The sequence below is a fragment of the Microchirus variegatus genome (genome assembly GCF_963457635.1).
Source record: "Microchirus variegatus genome assembly, chromosome: 4".
Taxonomy (NCBI): domain Eukaryota; kingdom Metazoa; phylum Chordata; class Actinopteri; order Pleuronectiformes; family Soleidae; genus Microchirus; species Microchirus variegatus.
The window spans coordinates 23,458,203-23,482,684 of record NC_139805.1 but is presented as its reverse complement, the minus strand read 5'-3'; the positions used below and the strand labels follow the sequence as shown (position 1 = coordinate 23,482,684).

The 24,482-nt window shown below is 40.8% G+C and overlaps 1 protein-coding gene across 1 annotated transcript; it reads left to right on the top strand.

Annotated features, from left to right (window-relative positions):
• Positions 1-583: 583 nt before the first annotated feature.
• espnla (espin like a) lies at positions 584-23,520 on the top strand (the record flags this gene model as incomplete). Its single annotated transcript, XM_083887442.1, has 11 exons — positions 584-877; positions 2,054-2,244; positions 7,449-7,635; positions 7,979-8,161; positions 8,279-8,410; positions 17,463-17,615; positions 18,043-18,133; positions 18,249-18,424; positions 19,695-19,859; positions 21,108-22,042; positions 22,989-23,520. 11 exons carry the CDS (start codon positions 584-586, stop codon positions 23,518-23,520), a joined length of 3,039 nt encoding a protein of 1,012 aa, XP_083743568.1.
• Positions 23,521-24,482: the final 962 nt, after the last annotated feature.

Here is a 24,482-nt window from a genome sequence, read left to right as displayed (position 1 = left end):
ATAAAAGAGAACTTGAATTGACCTGATGGGGGTGATGTGATAGAGAGATGTCATATGAGTAGCTAATCAGCTAATTGAAGTCGGGGCGATGTGTATGAGTATGATTGAAATTAAATATTAATTTGCACTTTAAAAAAAACTTCGCTTACCTTTTCCACAGATGAATATTTAAATTTAAGAATAAGCCTTGTTGTAATCCAGCATGCCTTGGCTCTGACTTCTCCCATTACTTAAGTTTCCGTGCTGCCTCAGCTCCCTCATCTCCAGTGAAGCGCGGGTGTGTGTGCCAGCATATGGTCACTACCACACAAAGGAGAACAGGGGGCCGCTAGTGCTGCGCCTCCACCCGTCTTTCATTACCTTTCTATCTCGCTGCCTCTGACCCCCTTCTCCCTCCCCGGCGACCATGCTGGCCAGCTGGCTCCAGATACGGTGTCACTTTCCTGGCTGAGCAGGAGGCAATGACTTTTTAGTTATTGTATGGGGGGTTTGTGCATGTTGTAACACGATGGTAACTTGCTGGGATCCAAAAACCTCCACTGAGCTTGTTCTGTGTGCCATAACCTACTCATAGCAGCCAGGCATGGTGCTGCACCGGGCCATCCAGGCAGCCCGAGCAGGGGATCTGGCAATCCTGAGGGAGCTGGCGTCCTCAGGTCACCTCTCTCCTCTTATCACTGACGCCCAAGGTGCCAGCCCAGTGCACCACGCAGCCAGGTGTGGACGCCTAGAGTGCCTGCAGTTCCTGGTGAGCGAGCAGGGTCTGGCAGCTGGTTGCCGGGCCTTGAACAGGGCCACGCCGGCACATGACGCAGCAGCTACTGGGCACATCCGGGAGCTGCGATGGCTTGTGGAGGAAGGAGGTTGCAACATTGAGGTAAGTTTATCCCATGAGACACCCATCCTGATAGATTAAAACCATTTGAAAGAAGCCACATATTTTTAGGGTTTTCCTAATTCTCCTTCTCTTACTTGATTTGTGTACATCGAAATTCAAGTGATGCCTTGTTAGATAGTCATCTGACTGATACCAGAGTGCAGTTACATCATTGCAGCTGTAAAAAGACTGTACAGTCCACAATACCCCTACAGCTGATTACATCATGTGGTGTTTTGTTGCTGGGTAGTAATTAGTTCTATGCGCCAAGTGTAATTAGATGGTTAAGAAGAGCTTAGAGCAAATTTAGCTACTAGTTAAGTGATATTAGAGCAGATCTCATTTCTCTATACTGGAAAACAAGATCGCAATTGGATTTGTAGAATCCATCTAAAAATTGGGACTGGGTGACATTGCCAAGAAAAGGTTACTGAGATAAATAAATAAAAAATCAGTTGAATCAATACAATCCAATTGTATTATTAAGTTGGAGAAAGACATTTTGAACTTTTTATGGACAGAAAATGCTTATTAAAGCTCCATTGTGTAGAAATGTGTGACATCTAGTGGTGAGATTGCAGAGTGCAACAAAAAGAACACGCCAACACGTCTTCTAAGTGCATCAGGAACTACGGTGGCCTTTCAATACCAGAAAGAATGTAAACACTCTTCCACAACTCTCTTTACTCTCCATCTCTCTCTGCCAATTCCTCCCTCTTCTTTGTTGTTTAATGCTTCAAATGTACGTGGTGTGCTTTGAAACGCTTGTCCATTTGTTTTGCTGGAGGAACATGTCAGTGCAAGATGGTGGCCTCCGTAAAGCAAGACCTAAAATTGTCTAAAATGCATATAAAAGGCTGAGACTTACACAAACACTTATGGGTGGTATATTCAATTAAGCCAATAAAATGTTTTTCTTAACATTAGAAAGTGTGTGAGGATAAACATTAAAAGCAATCGATAAACGTGGTTTATCAAAGTGTGGTTGCTCAATGCAAAAGATCAGAATTGTGTGAACATTGAATTTTGAATTTGAAAATTGTCTCGATCTAACATACATTTGTTTACAGTTTTAATTCTGCATTCAGGGTCATAATCAACCTTTGCTGATTCTTGTACTTTGACACAAGTGTAGTGGCGTCAATTTTACCCGCCGCCTCTGTGACTGTCTTCCAGGATCGGGATGCAGGTGGCGCCACAGCCCTTCACCTTGCAGCTCGCTTCAGTTGCATCGAGGTGGTTGAGTGGCTGCTGTCAGCTGGAGGACGAGCAGAGGTGGAGACAAACTGCGGAGCAGTTCCTGCTCACTACGCTGCAGCCAACGGACACCTCAGCTGTTTGAAACAACTTGCTCAGCAGGCACCTGGGTGAGATCACACTCACAGCACCGTCACGGCATGGTAGCACCTCATGACGACTGTTTGATCGATAGCCAAGACAACTTGAATACAGACATGAGTGCTTCTCAGAGGATGAATCACTCCTCTGACACCTCCTTTAACCTTTGGGAAATATCTCAACACCTATCTGATGGATTGCCATGAAACGTACAACAGATATTTAAAGTCCCTCAAGGTTCGATTCCATCAGCTTTGGTCACCTTTTTTTTTGTATTTTCAAGCACTACCAGATGGTTAGATTTCTCATTTATTTAACATAGATTGACAGAAAATATTCTCTTGTCTGTGTTCAGACATGTATCCAGCTGGCCATCCTGAAACTTTTCCTGTCACTCATGAACCACAAGGATTGATTTTTTAAGTTAGATACACAAATTCATCATCCCCTCAGTGTGAATTATTTTACTTTAAATATAAATCCCAAGGGATATCGTCATCATCAAATTATGTTTTGCCCAGTACTTTGTTTGGTATTAAATTGATTCTACCGCCTCATTGGTCCATATTCAAATATCATCATATCATTAAGTGTTAGGACAAATGATACTACTATGAATATTATTTTTTTTGATATCAGAACATTCTCGTACAGTAAGCTAGTATTTTCCCCTTAATAATTGACTCCTTCAGCTGCTACTGAAATACTCCTTGGCAGTGCTGCCTCCTGGCTTTGACGCTGATGGAAACTTGACTGACGCTAACCTTTATATTGATTACATGTACGGCCACTTCCCCCTGTTGCCATCACTTGTAAGAATTTTAAATGACATACAGTAAGTCGGTCCAAACTAGGAAACATGACTCAGTGGGGAAAAGAACTGATGTCACAGGGCTGTCGCTACAATACACTACAATCGATTGACTGCCTTTCACCACAGTGGAGTTCATTGGCTTAAACAGAAGAGGCTGTCCTCTAGTGGTGAGGTAAGAATTACACTTTTCCCTCACAGCTGGCCACAACGCCTTTGCAAAGAGGCATCCTCAGCACCAAATAATAGGAAAGTATCACAATCACTAATGATAAAATCCTACAAAATACCCATCTCAATTCAACCAGTTGGGTGCATTATCCTTTTGATTTGTAGACATAGGGTTGCAGGGATCTGCACTACATGATGTTTCTTTCAAAGATTCCCAGGTCTGTGAGCAACCTGACCTCAGATGTTATCTCGACATAACGCAGCCTTTGGTCTTAAGGTGGTGTTGAGCTACCAGTTGCACTGGGAATCTTTATTTTAAAGGTGCCATATGTGAGAAACGTATTGTATAAGGACATAGAAAGAACATAATGTGTCATCAGAGGTTAAGGAAACATTCATTCATCTACAATTTTAACCACCACATGAGGGTCACGGCGGTGTTGGTGCCAATCCCTGATGACATAGGGCGAAAGGTGAGGTACACCTTGGATGAGGGACTATTTATTGTTCCATATCAAAAGAAACACTTTTATTTATTTCCTTTTTATTTAAAAATTAAAGCTCTTATTGACCAACCCTACTGAAAAGTTTGTTTCGCTTACGTTTGCTTCACGATACATTTAAATATACACATCTGAAAAGAGTATGTACTGTATGTACTGTGTGTGCATGAACACAGTATAACAATAGGTATAAGTGCAGCACTTCCATATTATAATCTGCTTTGAATTGGGATTGCAGTTATCATTTTAAAAGAACAAAACAACAGGGGAAAAAAATACACTTAATGTAAAGAAAGACGACCCACTTCCGTGAGGTAAACCTGAGATGGCGCCATGTAGAAAGGACTAGATCAAGCTATACTGTCCTTCCTGCTTCATTTCAGTGTTACAGGAGAATATGATACTAATTTGCATGACAAACGGCGGAGTCGCACCGTGTGAATAAAACATGCCAAGACTCGCTCACATGTCAGCCTTGTGGTCGTGAAAGTACAGTATATGTATGTCAATGTAAATGCAGCCCTGCTGTGTGTGACGGGCTTTACAGGCCAGGAGTCAAAGGTTTGTGGCTCTCAGATTAAACAAAGATAAGGACCCTTTTTTTAAAAACCATGCTAGAGCAAATGGTATGCTCCATCTGTATTATTGATACATTTTACATTACTCAAATGAAGTCATTTCAAAACAGAGCCAGGATCCAGGAAAGTCTTCACAGTTGTGTCACAGTTCACTATAGCTCCCACATTTTTTCCACTTTAAATAGCCGTATAAAACTATAGAATATCACTTTTTAAAGCGACTTCATCATATACCGTATGCTTACTCGTAAAATCAAATCTGAATTAGGGATTCCCGAGTTCAGCTTTTTAATCGCATTAACTATTTGTGGTTTTTAATGCATGTGCACTGGGGTCAGCCTCGGTCTCAGGCTTTATTTTTATGGCTTCACCTTCCGTCATTCGCTCTCAACCCACCCGTGTGTGTGTGTGGACATGATACCTCAGGAACGCCCTGAGGTTTAAATTTGGCACAAACATTTCCTTGGAAATCAGTGATGACCTGATTAGATCTTGGTGGTCAAATTCATGGCCTATGGCCGTATTTTTAGGCCGTAACTCAATCATTTATCCACCACTTATTACACAGTTTAACATAAGTGTATAACACGGTTGTATTTTATATCCAATGTAAAAAAAAAAAACACCTCGCTGGCCTTGATTCAAGCCATAACGCTTGAACAGACCACATTTCTAGCAACTTGACTGGTTACATTGTGCTTTTACTGACGCAGTATCCCATAAACGTAAAGTCTGTTCATTATTTCAGTGATTTCCTCATACTCCACGTAAAAAAGTGTATAATTTCATATAGTATATTCCTCTGTTCTGTTTTATTTTACCACCCCCACTTTAAGATACGTTAAACAGGAGCAGCCTGTTAAAGCAACACTATGTAACTTAAGCTGAACATAACGACGCTATGGCAAATTAAGATTTTGATGACGTCAACGGCTAAATTCGGATTACCGGCTACGTTGTTCTAATCGGATTCATTATAGATCCGATTTTCATGCATTTCATTCTACCGCTTTTTCATGAGGGTCACGGGGGTCGCTGGAGCTAATTCCTGACATTCACTTCACCACTGTGAAGCCCTGAAGATCAGATTTGTCTGTTTGTATGCTTAGCAGTTTAGAACATAAAGACGAACATAATACAAACACTGTGCAACCTCATTAGGCACATCGTAAATGTGTTTTACCGAGATACTTTTTGTTTTTGAGAAGAAAGTCAGCTCACTGTCAAAGTGCATCATGGCAAATGGGTCATTACCTCAAATTAAAAAAAACATTAAAATGTATTCCTTAAGAGGTTTGCAAATATTTTCAAGGGATCCTTGTTCAGGGCGATGCTGTCTATTATGATGGCAAATTTGAAGTCATTCCGAGATACTTTTGTTTTTTTGAAGAAAATCAACTCACTGTCAAAGTGCATCATGGCAAATGGGTAATTTCCTGGATTTTAAAAATGTATTAAAATTATTGCTTACGATGTTTGCAAATATTTTCAACGGATCCTTGTTCAGGGCGATGCCGACTATTATGATGGTAAATTTCAAGTTTTTCCGGGATACTTTATGTTTTTGAGAAGAAAGTCAGCTCTCTGTCAAAGTGCATCATGGCAATGTGTCATTTCCTGAATTTCAAAAATCATTAAAATTATTCCTGACGATGTTTGCAAATATTTTCAATGAATCCTTGTTCAGGGCGATGCCCACTATTATGATGGTAAATTTTAAGTTTTTCCGGGATACTTTTTGTTTTTTTGAAGAAAGTCAGCTCACTGTCAAAGTGCAGCAGGGCAAATGGATAATTTCCAGAATTTCAAAAATTCATCAAAAATATTAATTAGAAAGTTTGCAAATATTTTCAAGTGATCCTTGTTCAGGGCGATGCCGTCTATTATGACGGCAAATTTCAAGTCATTCTGAGATACTTTTTGTTTTTGAGAAGAAAGTCAGCTCTCTGTCAAAGTGCAACATGGCAATTGGTCATTTCTGGAATTTCAAAAATTTATTAAAATTATTCCTTAAGAGGTTTGCAAATATTTTCAAGGGATCCTTCTTCAGGGCGATGCCAACTATTATGATGGTAAATTTTAAGTTTTTCCAAGATACTTTTAGTTTTTTTGAAGAAAGTCAGCTCACTGTCAAAGCGCATCAGGGCAAATGGATCATTTCCAGAATTTCAAAAATTCATCAAAAATATTCATTAAGAGGTTTGCAAATATTTTCAGGGGATCCTTGTTCAGGGCGATGCTGTCTATTATGACGGCAAATTTCAAGTCATTCCGAGATACTTTTTGTTTTTGAGAAGATAGTCAGCTCACTGTCAAAGTGCATCATATTTTAAAAATGTATTAAAATAATTCCTTAAGAGCTTTGCAAATATTTTCAAGGGATCATTGTTCAGGGCGATGCCGTCTATTATGATGGCAAATTTCAAGTTTTCCCGAGATACTTTTTGTCTTTGAGAAGAAATTCAGCTCACTGTCAAAGTGCATTATAGCAAATGGGTCATTTCCTAAATTTCAAAAGATAATTAAAATTATTCCTTAAGAGGTTTGCAAATATTTCCAATGGATCCTTGTTCAGGGCGATGCCCACTATTATGAAGAAAAATATCAAGTAATTCGGAGACACTTCCTTTACTGTTCCCTTAAAGTGGAAATTGAGAAACAGGTATAGCAGCAAATTTGTGAATGAGGTTTAGCTCTAGGGGACAGCACCTTCGTCACTGTTGTCGTCGTCTCACTCACTTCCGATATACCGTATATCTGATCTTGTACAACACATCGAAGTGACACAAATCTGATTTGATAATCGAGACTTTACAATCAGATTTCTGTGTCCACATAATCTCTGAGTCACATCAATGGAAAAAATCTGATATGAGTCACTGGTAATCTGAACGTAGCCTTAGTGTTTTTGCCTGACCTCAGTTCAACATTACCTGGTTTCTGGACCTGTGTCTGGCAGTTTGAGTCTCTGACTATCAGTTTTTCGATGCGCTCACCAAATTTACACGGTGCAAGGACAGAGGTTCATGTGTGGAGTGGGAATTGAAGAGGCTCCGTTCTCTATATCACAAGTCGCTGATGCAACTTTCACTCTTGTTTTTAACCAACAAATCACCAGTGATGGCATTTTGAAGCACTTTACCCCTGTACTCACTCATGTTGGATTACAGATGTGTGAACCACCAGACAGGCATGGGTGCGACCCCGCTCTACCTGGCCTGCCAAGAAGGCCACCTCCATGTCTCCGAGTACCTTGTGAAGGACTGCAACGCCAACGTCCACCTGAGGGCTCACGATGGCATGACGTGCCTGCAGGCTGCTTCTCACATGGGTCATCATGCTGTGGTGGAGTGGCTGGTCAGTGTGGCTGTGCGTCTTCACTGGTCTCATGATTCACTTAGTCACTATACTATTTTGTTTTCCATTAAAAGTCACACTTTTATTCCTCAAAAGAGTTGCAAAATGAATAGAAAATATAGTCAAGACATTGACAAGATTATAAATAATGATTTGTACTCAAAATAATAACCATTTTGGTAATGGTAATGGAAAATGTGCCTCTATACACCTATGTACTTATTCCATTAAAAAACAGACGTTTGCAACTAGAATAGTTGTTTACCACATTAACAATGTATAGAGTGTATTTCAGATTCATTTAATGTTATATTCATTGAACAAAGGTGCTTTTCCTGTGCAGGTGACCTGCACCGATGTCAACATATCCTGCCAGGACAGAGATGGAGCCACTGCTCTGCACTTTGCCGCCAGCAGGGGGCACTATTGCATCTTGGAGATGCTTCTTCACTTGGGTTCAAAGGTTATCAAGGATCATTGGGGAGGGAGCCCACTTCATGATGCTGCAGAGAACGGAGAGCTGGAGGTCAGACTTAAATTTTTATATTTCCTCCCGCTGTTCAATCATTTTACATTCTGTCATGTATAAAATGATGCATAGATGTTTCCTCTTCCACTCACTGTGTCTCACTCCTTCTTTCAGTGCTGTAGAATCCTGTTAGCCAATCAAGCAAACCCCTCACATCAAGACACTGATGGATTTACAGCTGCAGATTTGGCAGAGTACAATGGACACTATGAATGTGCCAGATATCTCCGTGCCATTGAGGCAAAAGTAAGCGCTCTCTCTTTCTCTCACCAGCACCTTTTTATTTCCTTGCCTTGTGTCAGTGTCAGAACTGCCCAGCTGTTTACCTTGGCATGGAAATCAAAGCGACATGCAGTTTAGGGAGCACGGTCAACGGCAACATCTGGAAGATCTTGGAACCGCCGTGAATTGTTTTCTTCTTTTGTGACACGTATTTGACTTGGGCCAACGCTGTCCTGTTCTGCTCCACTCAGCCTGATTGCTGTGCTCTCAGTGAAAGAGTTCTGCGGAAGCGGGGAATGATGGCTTTTGTGTTTAATAAGGCATTACACGCTATGATGCCGTGAGTGCCGGAGGTGATTCTTCATTCTCGAGTTTGCTCTGTGGGACTCTCTCAGATTAGCCCTTTTGTTTTGTGTGGAAAGCACAGCGCTCCTTAATGTGATTGATGAATATTTAACACCTTGTTTGTGTTGGTGCTGCTTAAGTCACAGCAGTGAAACCTGGCCAGTGTGGTGCGTACATGTTGCTTTGATACATTATATCATGATTTTTGTCTGAAAAACATGCACGATGAGTAGGTTTACAGCTGATACTGATACTGACATTTGATCACGCTGAGCTGATTTTAAATAGAAAACAGTGAATGCTATTAACAGCCCATGGAGGACCACCCTCACTGTTCACTTTCTGAACTTTAAAGTCTTGCAGCTGTCCATTGTAGGGCTGCCACTAATGATTACTGTAAACTTTGATTAATCTGTCGATAATGTTTTTGATTAATCAATTAGTTTCTTCATCCGTGGAATAACAGAAAATAGTGAGAAGGGAAGGAGTCAATCAATCAAAGGTTGGTTTGTTTTGCACTTAGAAAACCTCAATGGAAATACAAAAAAAAAGTTTTTTTATGCACGAGTGAGGTGCATAAAGTTGGCATATCAATGAAAGGTAATGGCGAATAAGTGCAATGGAAACAGATTCAAAAATAGCAGAAAGGGCGATTAGTGTAACGGCTTAACGACACATTTGCCACCATACACTCTTGGAAATAAAAGTGCCAAGTAGAACCATATAAGGTTCTTTGGCTTGTCCTCATAGGAGAACCCTTTTTGGCTCCTTTTTGAGGGTTTTAAAACCCTGTATTCAGGAAAGGGGTTCAAAATGGTTCTTACTGGAACCATTAGTGTTACCAAGAACCCTTGAAAAACCCTTTCTTTGGGAAAGGGTTTTTCAGAAGCAAATGGTTCCAGCTAGAACCTCAGCCCTTCTAGAAGGACCCTTTTGGAACCCTTATTTCTAAGAGTATATATCAACAGCTATTGACGCTCTTTGTTTCTATGGAGTCACGTTCTCTTGTCCTTCTGTAGTAAAATGGACTTTTAAGCCACCCACTGCATATCTTAGTAAACAAACTCCAAATGATTCCTTCACAGCAGTTACTGAAAACATCCACAAATGCCCATTTCTTGCACCACCACTAAAAGTTGCATTTTTGTCATTCATGCACACAGTTATGTATCTTAAAATACACGTTAGGTATGACCGGGTGAAGGTTTCCACCATCTTCTTTCTCAGTGTACGACTTGTGTGTAAAGAGAGAGAAAACCACGGTTTTGGCTCGTAACCTCACACTGTGCCCTGTGTCTCCTCTGTTTGATGTCAGCGTGTGACATCATCACATTTGTTTACGAGGCGAGTTGCGTAATGGTGTCGGATGTTTTGTGAACGTTGGATTTCAGTGTGATGTTGAGGGAAAAGTTCTACTTCAGGATCAGGTCCAAACAAACAGTTTGTGCTATTGTTGTTTGAACACCAGTACAGGTTGTGACAAGACTTTATAGTTATGCTAGTGTAGCTTTGCTAACTTATTTTTTTGTTGTATTTTGTGTTTTCGTGTGGCTGAAGAATATTTTTGAGAACTAGTGAATGTGGACAGAAGAGAAGGTTTTCAAAAATACACTCCTACATTTGAACTACACTCTTAGAAGTGCCAAGTAGAATCATATAAGGTTCTTCGGCTTGTCCTCGTAGGAGAACCCTTTTTGGCTCCAGGTAGAACCTATTTATAAAGGTTCCACCTGGAACCCTTTTGGAGGGTTCCACCAAGAACCCTTTTAAAACCCTTTATTCAGGAAAGGGGTTTTAAAGGGTTCTCTGGATCAAAATGGTTCTTACTGGAACCATTAGTGTTACCAAGAACCCTTGAAAAACCCTTTCTTTGGGAAAGGGTTTTTCAGAAGCAAATGGTTCCAGGTAGAACCTCAGCCCTTGTAGAAGGACCCTTTTGGATCACCTATTTCTAAGAGTATAGGTCCTAAAAAAATCATAGAAACCCCTTCAAAACACTATCAAAATAGTTAGCATTTGATTCATCATCTCTTAATTGGCTAATCGTCGCAGGCATAGTCCACAGGCAGCTGCTCATTGTCTCTCCCTGTCACACTTAAACTCAGTAGCGCAGACTAGACGGAGCCATGAAAGGTGTCGGCCAGGAGAAGTCATGAATAAGTCAGCGGAGAAGAGCAGCACTCATACATGAAGAGGATGATGACGGGCAGCCGGTGAGGCGTGGTTGCTAATGAGCTCTTCTTTAGAAAGAATCCTCCCTTCAACAATGGACAAGGGCTAATTAACACAGGGTCCGCTGTGGCACCGAACGCAGCCGCAGCCGCCGGCAGCTAAGGGCCTATCAGTTTCCCCTCTCCTGCGGCTCAGGTGGAGGGCCCGGGGGCTGAGCCCGTTATGAGATCCACAAGCTTAAGTTTCAGCGTTTTTACCATTCTGATGCCTGGAACCGGAAACTCTATCCCTGTGTGGACTCGGAGAGCAGGATGTCATTGGCTTCAAACACACGTTTGATTGTGTCATGTGTGTGGCGTTTTTTTTTTCCAGGGACTTTTGAAAGTGCTATGATTGTCACCTCTCTACTGTTGGTAGCAGACAGAATAGCGTATTATGTTTCTTGGCAGCGAGTGTATGAGTCGAACACAAACTAAGGCTCAATGTTAACAAAGGGATCATCGGATAGACTGCGTGGGATATCAGTTCATTCATTTAAATGCGAAGAATATTTGGAAAACGGCATGTAATACCCTGAAAACCTCACATGACGGAGATGACAATGAGACGTGCTTTAATTACATTTCTGGTGGTGTTTCGCGTTTGTAAAGTGCTGCGTCGAGCACAGGTTTCATTGGTTCTAGAGTATCAGTCGGATAATCTCATTTCCGAGCAGCGACCGAAATGGATCGGGACATTGACCAGCGAGAGCTGTGTGTGCAATTTGGCCTCTCTCTCTCTCTCTCTGTTTGGATCACTGGCAAAATAATGTCAGCCTCGTTACACACTGTCAACTTCTCTTCCTTGGCTCAGAAACAGCTGTGATCGAACAAACAGTGTGGCTTGAGGTTTGCTTCTCACACAACATTCGCCGCAGTTCAGCCAGAGATGCTGTTGTTTGCGGGAGGGGTATTTTTAGAACACGAAGACAGAGGAAACACCATCCATCACTCTGTTGTGTTTTTTACGATGAAAACAAAACTCCAGCTCAAACATATTTTCACTTGACCTGCTTTGTCTCAGCCGCAGAACCTGTAACATGAATCACGGACTGGTCTTTATATCAAATCTATAGCAGATCTTTTTCCACAACCGACATATTCAGTTCTACAATGTTGTGATGCAAGTGCGTAAACATCTCCATAAAGCTTCAACAATTAGCTTATAGTTGTAAAATTAATTTATGATACTTTGATAATCGATTGTTAGAAGGTATTTGGAGTTACGAGTAATGCCAAGTAATTATGAAGTCCATTGGGTATCTGATTGGTCAAAATGTAATTTTTCCAGTTAAATCTAGAAGAGGAAAGAAGGCCCTGAAGAAAGCTGCTCTCGAATCACTTAATTACAGCAACTTCCTGTTTCCCCAGGCATCAAAAACATCAAAATTCGAGACCATGGCACAGCCCACCGTTCAATATTCTTGTGATCACAAAGGTCTAAACGATTCACTTACAAAATCAATTTGAAATACTGACAAATCTTTTTGTACAAGAACTAAAAAAAATTGCCAAAAATTACCATAAGAATCAAAATGGCTGTCTTCCTGTTGGATTTAGGATATACTTTTTTTTCACATTTTGGGCGAAAAATTGACAAAACCTTTTTTTGTCAAAATTTGGATTACTTTTTTTGGAAAGAAAAAACTTTTCGGTATAATTTTTTTTTTTTTTTTAAACTTTGGGAAAGAAAATATTTTGAACATGTTGAAGGTAGAAAGAAAGAAAATAAAATGGAAACAATGAAAACATTTCAGGAAACTTTTTGAAGAAAAAAATATTTTTTGGAAAAAAAAAACTGAGGAAATGAAAGGTTTTTAAAAGAAAATACAATTTCTGTGGGGTTTTAATATTGGGAACATTTTTGTGGCAAAGAAAGGGGCCAATGTGATGTGGACGATGAGAAACAATGTTATTCAGTATCAAGACTTCATTTGATTTGTTTAATAGAGACTTCTATTTACTTTTAGATATATTATTGTATGGAAAGATTTGTAGACCCCCCCCCCCCATCACTGAAGATAAGATTTTGAAAATATCAAGCAGCAAATATATAACAAATAAAAACAAAAAGTAAAATATCAATACAATAGAAGTAAAAAAAAATATATATTTTTGATTTAGAAAAATTCCATCCAAAAAAATCCTGGAAAAAAGGCCAAAGTGTGTCACATGACTCCGCCTGCTGTTTACCTAAAACAGTCAAATCTCTTCCTTTATTTGCTCGCGGTGTCGCCTTCCATTTCCACTGTCACACTTTTCACTTCCAAAAAAAAAAAAAAGGTTGAATCATTTAGTTCCATTGTTCAATTGTCCCAAGTGGAAAGATCTCCTGACCACACGTGGATAAAATGTCTGTTTTCCTGCTGCTTTGACAAGTCTTCCGCTGATACCTCCCTTCGTGCAACACCGTGGCCATTGGTTCGTCCCTGCATTAGTGACATTAGCGGCCATCCTATCCTTTCACTCAATAATTAACGGCTTTTCTCCGATCTGAGTTTATTGTTTATTGCCTGGTGTCCCCTTGGTCACTGGCACAGACGCTGCTGCTGCTGATGATGATGATGACGGTGTCAAGCGAGCGGTGTGTGTGATCTTGAGATAGCGGTACATCCTCAAACAGAGTGGCTTCCCCTGGACACGGGACAGCACCTGCCTCTGGAGTTACACTGAGAGCATTTAATCAAGAAGGTTAGTAAGTCTAACCACTTTTATACTCATTACGCAGCTTTCTAAGCCTATATTTGTGCTTTATTTAATGACTTTCCTGTTAGCATTTGCTTATAATCACATTACTGGACAGGTTGAGTAACCATGATGGTAAAATGAAAGGAAAGTTTGGTCATTTCTTTTTTAAAAAAAGGCCCAGGCTGACACATGTTTTGGCTTTGTTTTTGGCTTTGTTTTTGGCTTTTTTTTCTCATCAGATGTGGCATCTTACAGTTAGACATGACTAATATTCCCACTCCAGCCTCAGTGGTAGTTTATGTTGATCATTGTTGTTGTATTTGAATATCATCAAGTCAGCTTTGTTTTTGCAGTTCTAAAACAGTGGCTTCCTGACAGCACAGATGTGACAATATGTGAAGTTATTATGATACGAAGTAAAAAGAGGGAAAAAATGGTCCCAAAAGGAACGACTGGACCAATAATAACAATATTTTGGCGAGAGTAAAAAGTCTTTTTTTTTGGTTATAATGAAAGGAAACTTTGGTTGAAAGGAAAATTAGTTTTAAGAAGGATCAGGTATACACATTTTGTGGTTGTGTTTTTACCAATTTTCAGCTGAAATTTGGCTTCTCACAGTACAACTAACACTGTCATGACCTGGCTCCAGCCTCAGTGTTAAATATCTAGATATAATGTTTATTGTAGTCATAGGTCGCTTTTCCACTTTTAAGACATCTTACAGACAGCACAGACATGACAAACGTGATGATATGTGCAATAAAAGCATTATGAAAGTGCTCCCAATAGTCACAATACTTTGGCAAGAATAAAAACCTTTGTTTCTCGATGTCACCAAGCCTCGTCTGTAATTGTTGACATGATTGTTCCCTGACCTCTTATGAAATGTAATATGCATCTCGATATAGTTTCTGCTACAGCGATCGTGACACCATTTTTAGCATAAAGTAGCCCAAAAGTGTCATGTTTAGCTACAGTAGTACATTGTTTTTGGTCAAAATGAAAGGAAACTTTGCTCATTTCTTTTCAAAAGGCCCAGGCTGACAGATGTTGGCTGTGTTTTAACAAATGTTCTGATCAGATGTGGCTTCTTACAGTTAGGCATGACTAACGCTGCGGCTTCATTGTTGATTGGACTTGATATTTTTTCTCCCTACTTTTTTTTTCTATTTACAAAAAAAACTTGCTCCATTTCTTTGTGCTCCAGTTATCGTAACACTATTTTAATATGAAGTAGTCAAATATTGTCATGTTTAGCAACAGTCGACACAGAAAAGATGTAATTGTTGGCAAGGAAACTGCGTCCGTCATTTATTAACCTCGCAAGCTTTTTACAGTTACCTCCATGCAAGGAAACCTGGGAGTATTTCAACATGTGAGTGGACATGTATTTACACTGTCACGCTTTGTGTATAACGTCCACCCATTGTATACATTCCATGTTGCAATTTATCACCAAGAACATGAATATTTCACATGGAAACAGGTTGTTTTTAGTGATTGAATCCAGAGTGCAGAATTACAAGACATGTTTCTTAAATACACTGAAATAGTGAAACTCTCCCGTGGCTCGACCCACAGAGACCGCAGAGTGCTGGTGCCGCATATCTGACAATGAGACGGCGCTGAGTAGCTGTTTCTTAACTCTTGGCTCCTAATCTGTTGTGATCGGGGTCTTTGCGGTCTTTGATAGAGGGAGAGTGGATCCAGGCCAGAAACAGCGTTAGGCTCTCTGTATCTGCGTGGCAATTGTGATGGGGTGCTGATGAAAACCAAATGCGCTCGAGCCACTGGCTCTAATTAGACACACACGCACAAGCACAGTTCACTGTAGCTCCTAGGACGTTGAACTGTTACGAGAAGGGTCACAAAGGAATCACGCTCTCCCTTGTTTATCTATTTATGGGTTGCACAACTTCGGGGAAGTTTATCCCTCTTGCCTGAGCAGTGTCACAGCATATTCCGTGCTGTTCCACATCAAAGTGCCAGAGGAAATGGCGAGGACCACCTCGTGGACGCGAAGCACAACAGCACTGAGCAGCGTATTAAGCTGCCTTTGATGTCCCCGGTTACTAATAATGTCCTCCGAGAGCTGAATTTGATATGCTTTCTACATGGAGTGCATTAGGACAATACAGGTTCATTAAAGGGGGATATAAATGGTTCCATACATCCTACATCCTTCCCAGCTCGGTGTGAAACACTGCCAATTATTCAGGGTTGCTCACTGTACTAGGACTCGTAGTTCATGTCCTTAGGCTGTAAGATGTTTCCATTTGCACACGTTACCTCATTTCTTTCACCATATGTGTTAATTTCCTCTTTTTTTTCATCGAATTAAATGAACTAAAGCACATTTTGGATCACTTATGAACAGCCTACTGTATCACTTTCACATATAAACTCATGCACTTACATAAGCTTAAGAAAAAAAACAGTCATGAATACTTTAGAATTAAGGGCTGCAACTAAAGGTTATGCTAATTAATAAGCACTTTGGTTTAAAATTTAAATAAATTTAAATCTTGTCACGTAATCACAAAGCATGCACTAAAAAACTAATTGTAAACCACTTGTAATATATTAATTTAGTGGTTTATTATTAAAAGTAAACATTTTTCAAAGAAAAAAGTTCTTTAACACGAACACTAATGGTTCCAGTAAGAACCATTTTGATCCAGAGAACCCTTTAAAACCCCTTTCCTGAATAAAGGGGTTTTAAAAGGGTTCTTGGTGGAACCCTCCAAAAAGGTTCCAGGTGGAAACTTCTAAGGTTCTACCTGGAGCTAAAAAGGATTCTCCTATGAGAACAAGCCGAAGAACCTCATATGGTTCTACTTAGCACTGTACAAGCACTAGCAGGGAATTGATTTAACTCAGCTTCCGCTATGCTAGGTCGCAGTATGCTCCCTTTCGGCAGGTACTCTCTTAGAAATAAGGGTTCCAAAAGTGTTCTTCTACAAGGGCTGTGGTTCTACCTGGAACCATTTGTTTTTCAAGGCTTCTTGGTAACACTGATGGTTCCAGTAAGAACCATTTTGATCCAGAGAACCCTTTAAAACCCCTTTCCTGAATACAGGGTTTTAAAAGGGTTCTTGGTAACACTCAGGGTGTTCCACTTGGAACCAAAAAGGGTTCTCCTACGAGGACAAGCCGAAGAACCTTATATGGTTCTACTTAGCACTTTTATTTCTAAGAGTGTATCATACTGAATGTCTCCGTCTTTGAGCAGAACTAAATGCATACTATACTACTATGTTCGTTGAATGGTAACAGTTTTGTAGGCCACTTTGTTTCTACACTAAAGTCTGAAGTTGTACAAAATCCAGAAAGTAAAGCAGTGAAAAGTAAAAAAAAAAAAAAGAATGATTCTAATGAAAGATTTATGGCGGTGATGATCTTTTGTTCTTCGCTGGTTCCCTCTCTTCTCTCCCCTCTCCCCCCCTTGTTTCCTGTCTATCTGCATCTTTGCAACGGACTGTGAAATAAAGTGCAGAAATGCCAAAAATAAAAACAAATCTGAATTAATTCAAGGCCTTTCTGTGATCCCACAAAGTTTTCCCTCGTTCGGATCCATGCACTTGCTTCAGTCGTGTGAACTTCTAAATTGAAAAATGTGCAGAAACGTCCTCTCCAGGTGGCACTGAGACATCACTATAATCAAACCAAGGTTGAATTAGTCACAGGAACAGATTTATCTGAGAAGTCTTCACCAGAGAGAGAGAGAGTGTTACAGTATGTGTGCTGTGACCCAGCTTCAATGGCAGGTCAGCGTGTGAAGAACACTCTCAATAAACTCACCATGTTTGGTCTTGTTTGTGTGATATTCGCAGGCAGATAACATCGAGATCATCTCTTCAGTGGAGGAAGGAGAGAAGGTGAAGCTGACTGTGCTGCTGCAGCAGAGTAGGAAAGACTACTACGGAAGCCTGAGTGACACATGCAGTGACGGTTGCAGCACAGACACACCCATGGATAGTTTGAAGGTAAATTGTTTGTATTCATTTTACATTTTCATGATATAATCTGAGGTTTGAATCCTCACAGCAACTGAGATCTGTGTGTGAAGTTTGCATGTTCTCCACATGTGTGTGGGGGGGGGGGATTCTCCTTGTACTTCCTCTCACAAAGACTAACCCAGATTAGGGTTAGTTTACATGGTTATTCTGATTGATACAGAATAGGCTGAAAAGCAGAGGGGACATATTCACACCTAAGAGTGTCCACTTCTACCTCTACACGTTTTTTGGACTGTGGGAGGAAACTGGAGAACCTGAACCTGAAGAAAAACCACACACGAGGAGAACATGCAAACTTCACACAGAAAGGCCCTTGGTTGAACTGGGATTCATGTGGAAACCTGGATGGTTATTATGAAGTGAAATAAATCCTGTGTTTGTTTTCCAAATCTAGCAACCTGAGAGTGAGGAGTCTCCACAAGCCAGATACCCTCAACCGTCCGCCATCCTCCACAGAATAGAGCAGGTTCAGACTGCGACATCTGGTAAGAGGAGAATCTCCATTCTTGTCATTTAACACTATAACAAACTACTAAATCACTGTACATGACTGCTCTGCACCACTGTACATAGAATGAATGGCTATGATCTGTATCTCAGTTATTAAAGGTTTCAATCAGCCCAAGGCAGCTGGGAGTAAGGCGAATGTCTCCGCCGATAAGACGACGTTGCCTGGTGCAAACTTCCTGTCTGAAAAGAATCTGTTCGGGAACATGAAGTCCATCACATCCAATATGAAGCAGTCGGGGGTGTCAGGAGCCTTCACTGGACAAGCAGTAAGCAAACAGCAAACTTTTGACACTCTCTGTTTTGGCCTCACTTCACTGGTCATCTCTTAATATTGAGAATTGAACCCATGGTCTTATTGTAAGCTTGAGTTCATTTGTTTTAATTATATCATCATCCAAGTGGGCAGCACGGTAGCCAAGCGGAAAGGGAACTTGTCTTGGACGCTCAAAATTGACCCCAGCCAAATCCAATAATTATCATAATAATCTTTGTTATGTATATAGAATATTTCATGCAAAGATGCAACCCAAGGTGATATAAACAGTCAAATAAAAAAAAAACATTCAAACAGCTCTAATAAATATGATATTATATTATATATATATTATATTATATTAAATATTATATTTAAATAATAATAAAATTAGTTAGACCTAATTTAAAGCCATATTCAAAATAGTTAGAAGTAAAATAATAAAAGTTTCTTTTTAAAAATCCCCAGGCTGCCAGTTGTAATGACACTCAAGATAATTGAACTCCAATCGTGATTTGATCAACATCCTGTTGACGTTTTTGTAACCAGAAGTCCACAAATGTCCAAAACCAGGTTCCTATTGGACGACACCAGCTCTCATATCTTCTACTTTCCTCTAAACGGGAACATCATTTACAAAACTGACATCATGTTCTATCAAAGAAGACCTGAAACTAGTGATTGAGACTAATAACTTGTCAGGAGAATATTAGAAAATCAAGTGCGAAGTAGTAGCTTTCACTCAAAACCAGTGGAATTGCCCCCTGGTGGCTATTCAGTATATTCTTACATCCTTATTGACTACATTTGGGAAATTGGCAATTGTCTGCATACGTCACATCGTCATCAGGCAAAAGCTTTGTTTCTTCTCATCTAAACTAGTCAATATTGTACAAAAATGGCTCGATTAATTGGTTTCAAAAAGTAATTGAATTTCTCACAATATGCTCACAATCTTCTGTTTTTGTGAAGAAAAACAAGCAATTTTAAAACCTTCTTCTGGGTTTTGGCCCACCTAACACCAGTTGGTGACCACTGGCCTCACCAGATCACTTCTGAGAAGTTTTGTTTGGTTCAGTTTGTTAGTGAGAGTGGGCTAAATTGCTTAAAGTTATATATACAAGTGAAATACTATTGCAAATAATCTCTAAAAGAGACAGTTACCAGTGCAGAGACAAGCAGATGGTTGATGTGGTTGATCTGTAAACCTGTGATTAAGTGTTTCCTCCCTTTCACCTAAATTGTGAACAGCAGCTAGAATATCAATAGCATGTCCTCTGCAGAGTAAGATGGTGGTGCTGCCCACTGAGGAGGCCAACCTGTCGGACATCGACTACCTGGTGCCCACCCACGACGAGAAGGGCCGTCCCATTGCTGAGTGGAAAAGACAAGTCATGGTGCGACAGCTGCAGGCCAGGCTGCTGGATGAGGAGGATCAGAGGAGGAAGGTAATGTCTTCTGTCTCATGACATGGTTCAATGTTGAGACACATTGATTCATTAAATGTACCGAGCTTCTCATCTTCCCGTCGTCTTCACCTGATTTTACTTTGGCTGGTGAAAAAAAAAAAAAAACATAAAAGAGAGGAGCTGAACAGAAACTATTTTGATAATCAATCATTTGAGTCATTTCAAAGCAAAAATGCTTTGGTTCTGTTTTCCAAAATATGAGGATCTGCTGCTTTTCCCTCTTAGTTTAATAGTCACTGTCTTACTTTTGGACTGTTTTTCATTTAGAGCAAGCAAATCCAATTTGACCCTTTTGTCCGTGGGAATGATGTGTGTGTGTGTGTGTGAGTGATGAGTAATATTATTGTTTTCTATTTTCTGGTAACAAAACAAGAAATTACTCTCTATTGTCTGCACATAAACACATCAACACAGAAATGTACCTCCTACTGCACACATTTTTTTTGCTGTGTTGTTTTTTTTTTTACTCATTATAGAGTTTGTCATCTCTTTACAAGCCTTTCCCCTTTTAGTATATTTGGTATACACCATGAATTGCAAAATAACAGTGAATTAAAGCTGTATTAGGCAGGTTCATCCCTAGTTTGTTAAATAGCGCTTGGATTGCTGACTTAAACCAAAGCAACACCATTTTGGCAGGAAGCTGCGTTGTTGTTCACATGCATCGACGTATACAGGCAGTATTTTGTTTACTCTGTTCTACCTGGTTTTGTCATTTTTATGTATTTGTACATGCTTAATTGGTGAGTAAACGTGTTTAGTCTGACTGAATCCCCTCATCTGCAGCTAACTCGATGTCTGATTTGAAAAATGCCAAATAAGTGGGCAGAGAGTGAGGGAGAGGAGGCAGGAGAGATGGAGTGCAGAGCATTGAGGGGGGCGTGGCCTGGAAGTGAAATGACAGCAACAGCTCCTGTGTTTAAAAAAAAAAGGGGGAGGAGTCTGGTACAATGAGCCTTGCACTGATTGGGCAAGTGACGGATGCAAAGTCTAAAATAGCCACTGGCAAAATATGAATGCAGTAGCTGGTGTTTGACCAGAGAGAGGCAGTAGATAAACTGATTTTTTATTTTTTAATGCCAATATTGTTTCCATAATTTGCACCTGGATCAACAAATACCATTACCAGATACCTATATACACCGGCTTTCACTTGGAAATGGGGTTTCGGGTTTCGTTACACATAATTAAATATGACACGATGTGTTTTTATCTGCCATCTTTCAGGAAAACGGGAACAGATTCGTCAAAGTCAGCTGGAGGTACTCCCAGGCTCACAACGCCATCCTGGGGCCCTTTGGTGAGCTGCTGACCGAGGACGACCTCATCTATCTGGAGCAGCAGATCGCCAACGTCTACATGCAGAGGAAAAGTGAAGGCTACGAGTTGGAGCTGGCTCGACTCGCCGAGGAGCTCAGGCACATCCTGCCCGCCCCGATAGTCAACATCACGGTCAACACGCAGTTCAGGAACTTCACCAGTCAAGTTCCTCTCCCCATGTGGTGCGGACGCATCTCTGGCATCGTGCAGAGCATGTCTCTGCTCTTGACCAACCTGACCGACCAGCCTCACTGTAAGATGCCCAACACTGACCTGATCACCGTGTTCTCTCAGACTCCTGACAGACAGAACTCCATCAGAGGACGCAGAGAGAGGATAGAGGATGAAATCCATCAGTTTGGAGTGTCTGTGAGGACTCTGAAGTCTAACTTTGAGATGCAGGATTCACCTCTGTCAGTCGAGCCAGAAGAGGCTGTGATGTTAGATTCACCCACACAGCTCGTGGAGGCAGAGCAGCACAAACTGACATTAAATCCAGCCAAAGAAACAGACCGGAACAGCGACTCCGGCATCGACTACGATGAGAATGTCGCAGACGTCCTGGAGACCACCAGCCTGAGAAAAGAGCGTATAGTTGTGCTCTTCTTGGGGCACTGGAAGAAATCTGCCTACGCCGTGGCGCAGAGGAAGACGAGTGTTGAAAACGTGGGAACGGGCGACAGATCTGGGTCAGAGCGTACGGGGGAGAGCATGGAGAGTGACCAGTCCAAGATGATGAACAGTTCTCTGGGACATTTCTTCAAACAGAGGAGCGCCGTCAACAAGATGCTGGGGAACTGGAGGAGCATGATCTCCAGTGTGCCGTCCAGACAGATACGCAGGTAAGGCTGAAATATCCTTTATAAGTTATTATCCTATATTTTCCCAAAGACTATTTAAAGAATCTAATAGCATTCAGTGTTACAGCTGTTTCATACTTCAAAAAGATTATGTTACGCAAAAGTTAAAGAAGTGTGGGGCTTAAAGCGGAACTATGCAGGATTTTTACCCTAATCATTGTGATGGTTAAATGTCTTGTTGGGGGGACATTGGGGGTTGTCTCCAGTCCCCCTATACTGGCCGCTGACCCAGATTCTTCAGAATCAGGAGGTCTCTGATGTCTCGGGTCTCACGAGACACACAAATTGCTTCACGGCACTACACACACACACCATAACCAGGTTCCAGCTATACAACCACGGGATTGGGCATTGTTTTAGACTTTCATCATGACAGATCCAGCACCATAATCATCGTACATGTAAGTAATAAATAGACAGTAAATAGATTAAAGTACAAGTGCTCAACAAATGTAAACTTAGTGACATTTAAACTAAACTAAAATGAGTTAAAAACACCTATAGCCAGAAGTCTGTGCCTCCAAGTCATTAAGTCGCCCTTAAAAAGTTTTCAGTGATACCCGCTCTTTCAGTTTTAGGTAATTTTACAAAGCGTTCCAGTCACAAGGGAGCAGCAAACTTAAAAGTTATTTTTCCACAATCAGTTCTGACTAATTTGAAATGACAATAAAAACAAATCCTATGACCTAAGACCATATAAACTTGCGTTTTGACTAATAAAAACCCATAGATATGATGGGAGCAGACCTAAAATACATTTATAAACATCACACCAACCAACATGGCTCTGTAAATGCTTGATAAATGAGTGAAGGGATCCTTATGTTTCCAAACATTTGACTTTCAGCGCGTTCTTTTAAATGCTGTGAACAGTTATTGAGTAAAAAACACTGTGCACACTGTGAATAAACGTGCAGTGTTTCCTCAGGCTCCACCGGGAGAAGGCTCTCTACTCTCCAGAGCAGTTCCTTCCTCGTGTGGACGGCGTGCCTGTGGAGTACGACAGCCTGACCTTGGATCTCTTCATGCTGGGCTACTTTCACATCCTGGAGTTGGATCTGGCCGTGGACGAGCGCAAAATGAGACACCTGCTGTGCTTCGAGGTGTTCGACCACATCGGCAGCTTCCCCTGGGAGCTGGTCAGGGACTTTCACAAGTCCGTCATACAGGACATCGAGGCGGGAAACCGCGAGTGGGTCGACGGCTTTGAGGACATTAAAGTCAAGTTCTTCGGAAACGCAGTGAGTCAGCCTGAAATCACCGCAGAGGTGGTGAAACACAGCCTCCCAGACGTCAGACAGGTCCCTAAAGTCATTGTGCAGACACCTACGCCCGACGAGGGCACGCTCTGTAAGGGCACTGATATTTCTAGTTTCAGCAATGAAGAAATTTGTAAATACATCGACCGCAGTTTTGCTTTTTGGAAAGAGAAAGAGGCAGAGATTTTTGATTTTGAGTAGTTTTCTTTGTGTTACATGTTTTTTATATTATATTTTTAATGTTTTGTAGGTAGATGGTGAATATTGTGAGTTAGAGTGTCTCGGTTTGAATTTTCATTTTGTTAATTTTATACTGTATTTTAGTATGCTTAACATTAAAAGTCATGAACTCCACACGTTTTGGACCATGCTGTCAACTGTCTTCTTGATTATATTTAGATATTTCAGTCCTCGGTTTTGAAAGTCAGGTTTTAAAATTGGTGATTTCACTTGTGCGATTTGAGTTGAATGAAAACTGTTTTTTCTTCTAATGACCGAACAGTCCACACAGCGGAGTAGTGATTTTGCGCTCTTACCCAGGGTGTGACCCACCAGCTGGGATTGGCACCAGCAGCCCCATGACCCTCATATGGAGGATAAAGAAGATAAAGTGGTAGACGATGGATTGATTGAAGTCCTGACACAGATATCCTGAATATTTGATTATTGACATAGTCTACAGACATTAATTTAAGTGGTATTGCATCCTTAAATGTCCACAATACTTGACAACTCCATTGTTACGGTTAACCACACATCCATCCATTCATCCATCCATCCATCTTCTACCGCTTTATCCCCCACATGATGTCACATGACGTATGGAGGAAGTTAAGAGTCATTTTGTAGTCCTTTTCCAGCTCTTCATTGTAGAAATGCCAGTTTCTCTCCTTGTCTGAAGCCTTTGTAGCCAAAAAAAAAGGGTGAGGAAATCTGGAGGGGTGTCCTTGTGTTGGAAAATTTTAACGACCTTCTGTCACTACCACGCAGCTTTACACGGGACACCTAATAAAGAGGCACCTGTTGTGGTCTTCTGCTGCTGTACACTCTTAGAAATAAGGTCACCAAAGGGTCCTTCTACAAGGGCTGAGGTTCTACCTGGAACTTTACCAAAGAAAGGGTTTTTCAAGGGTTCTTGGTAACACTAATGGTTCCAGTAAGAA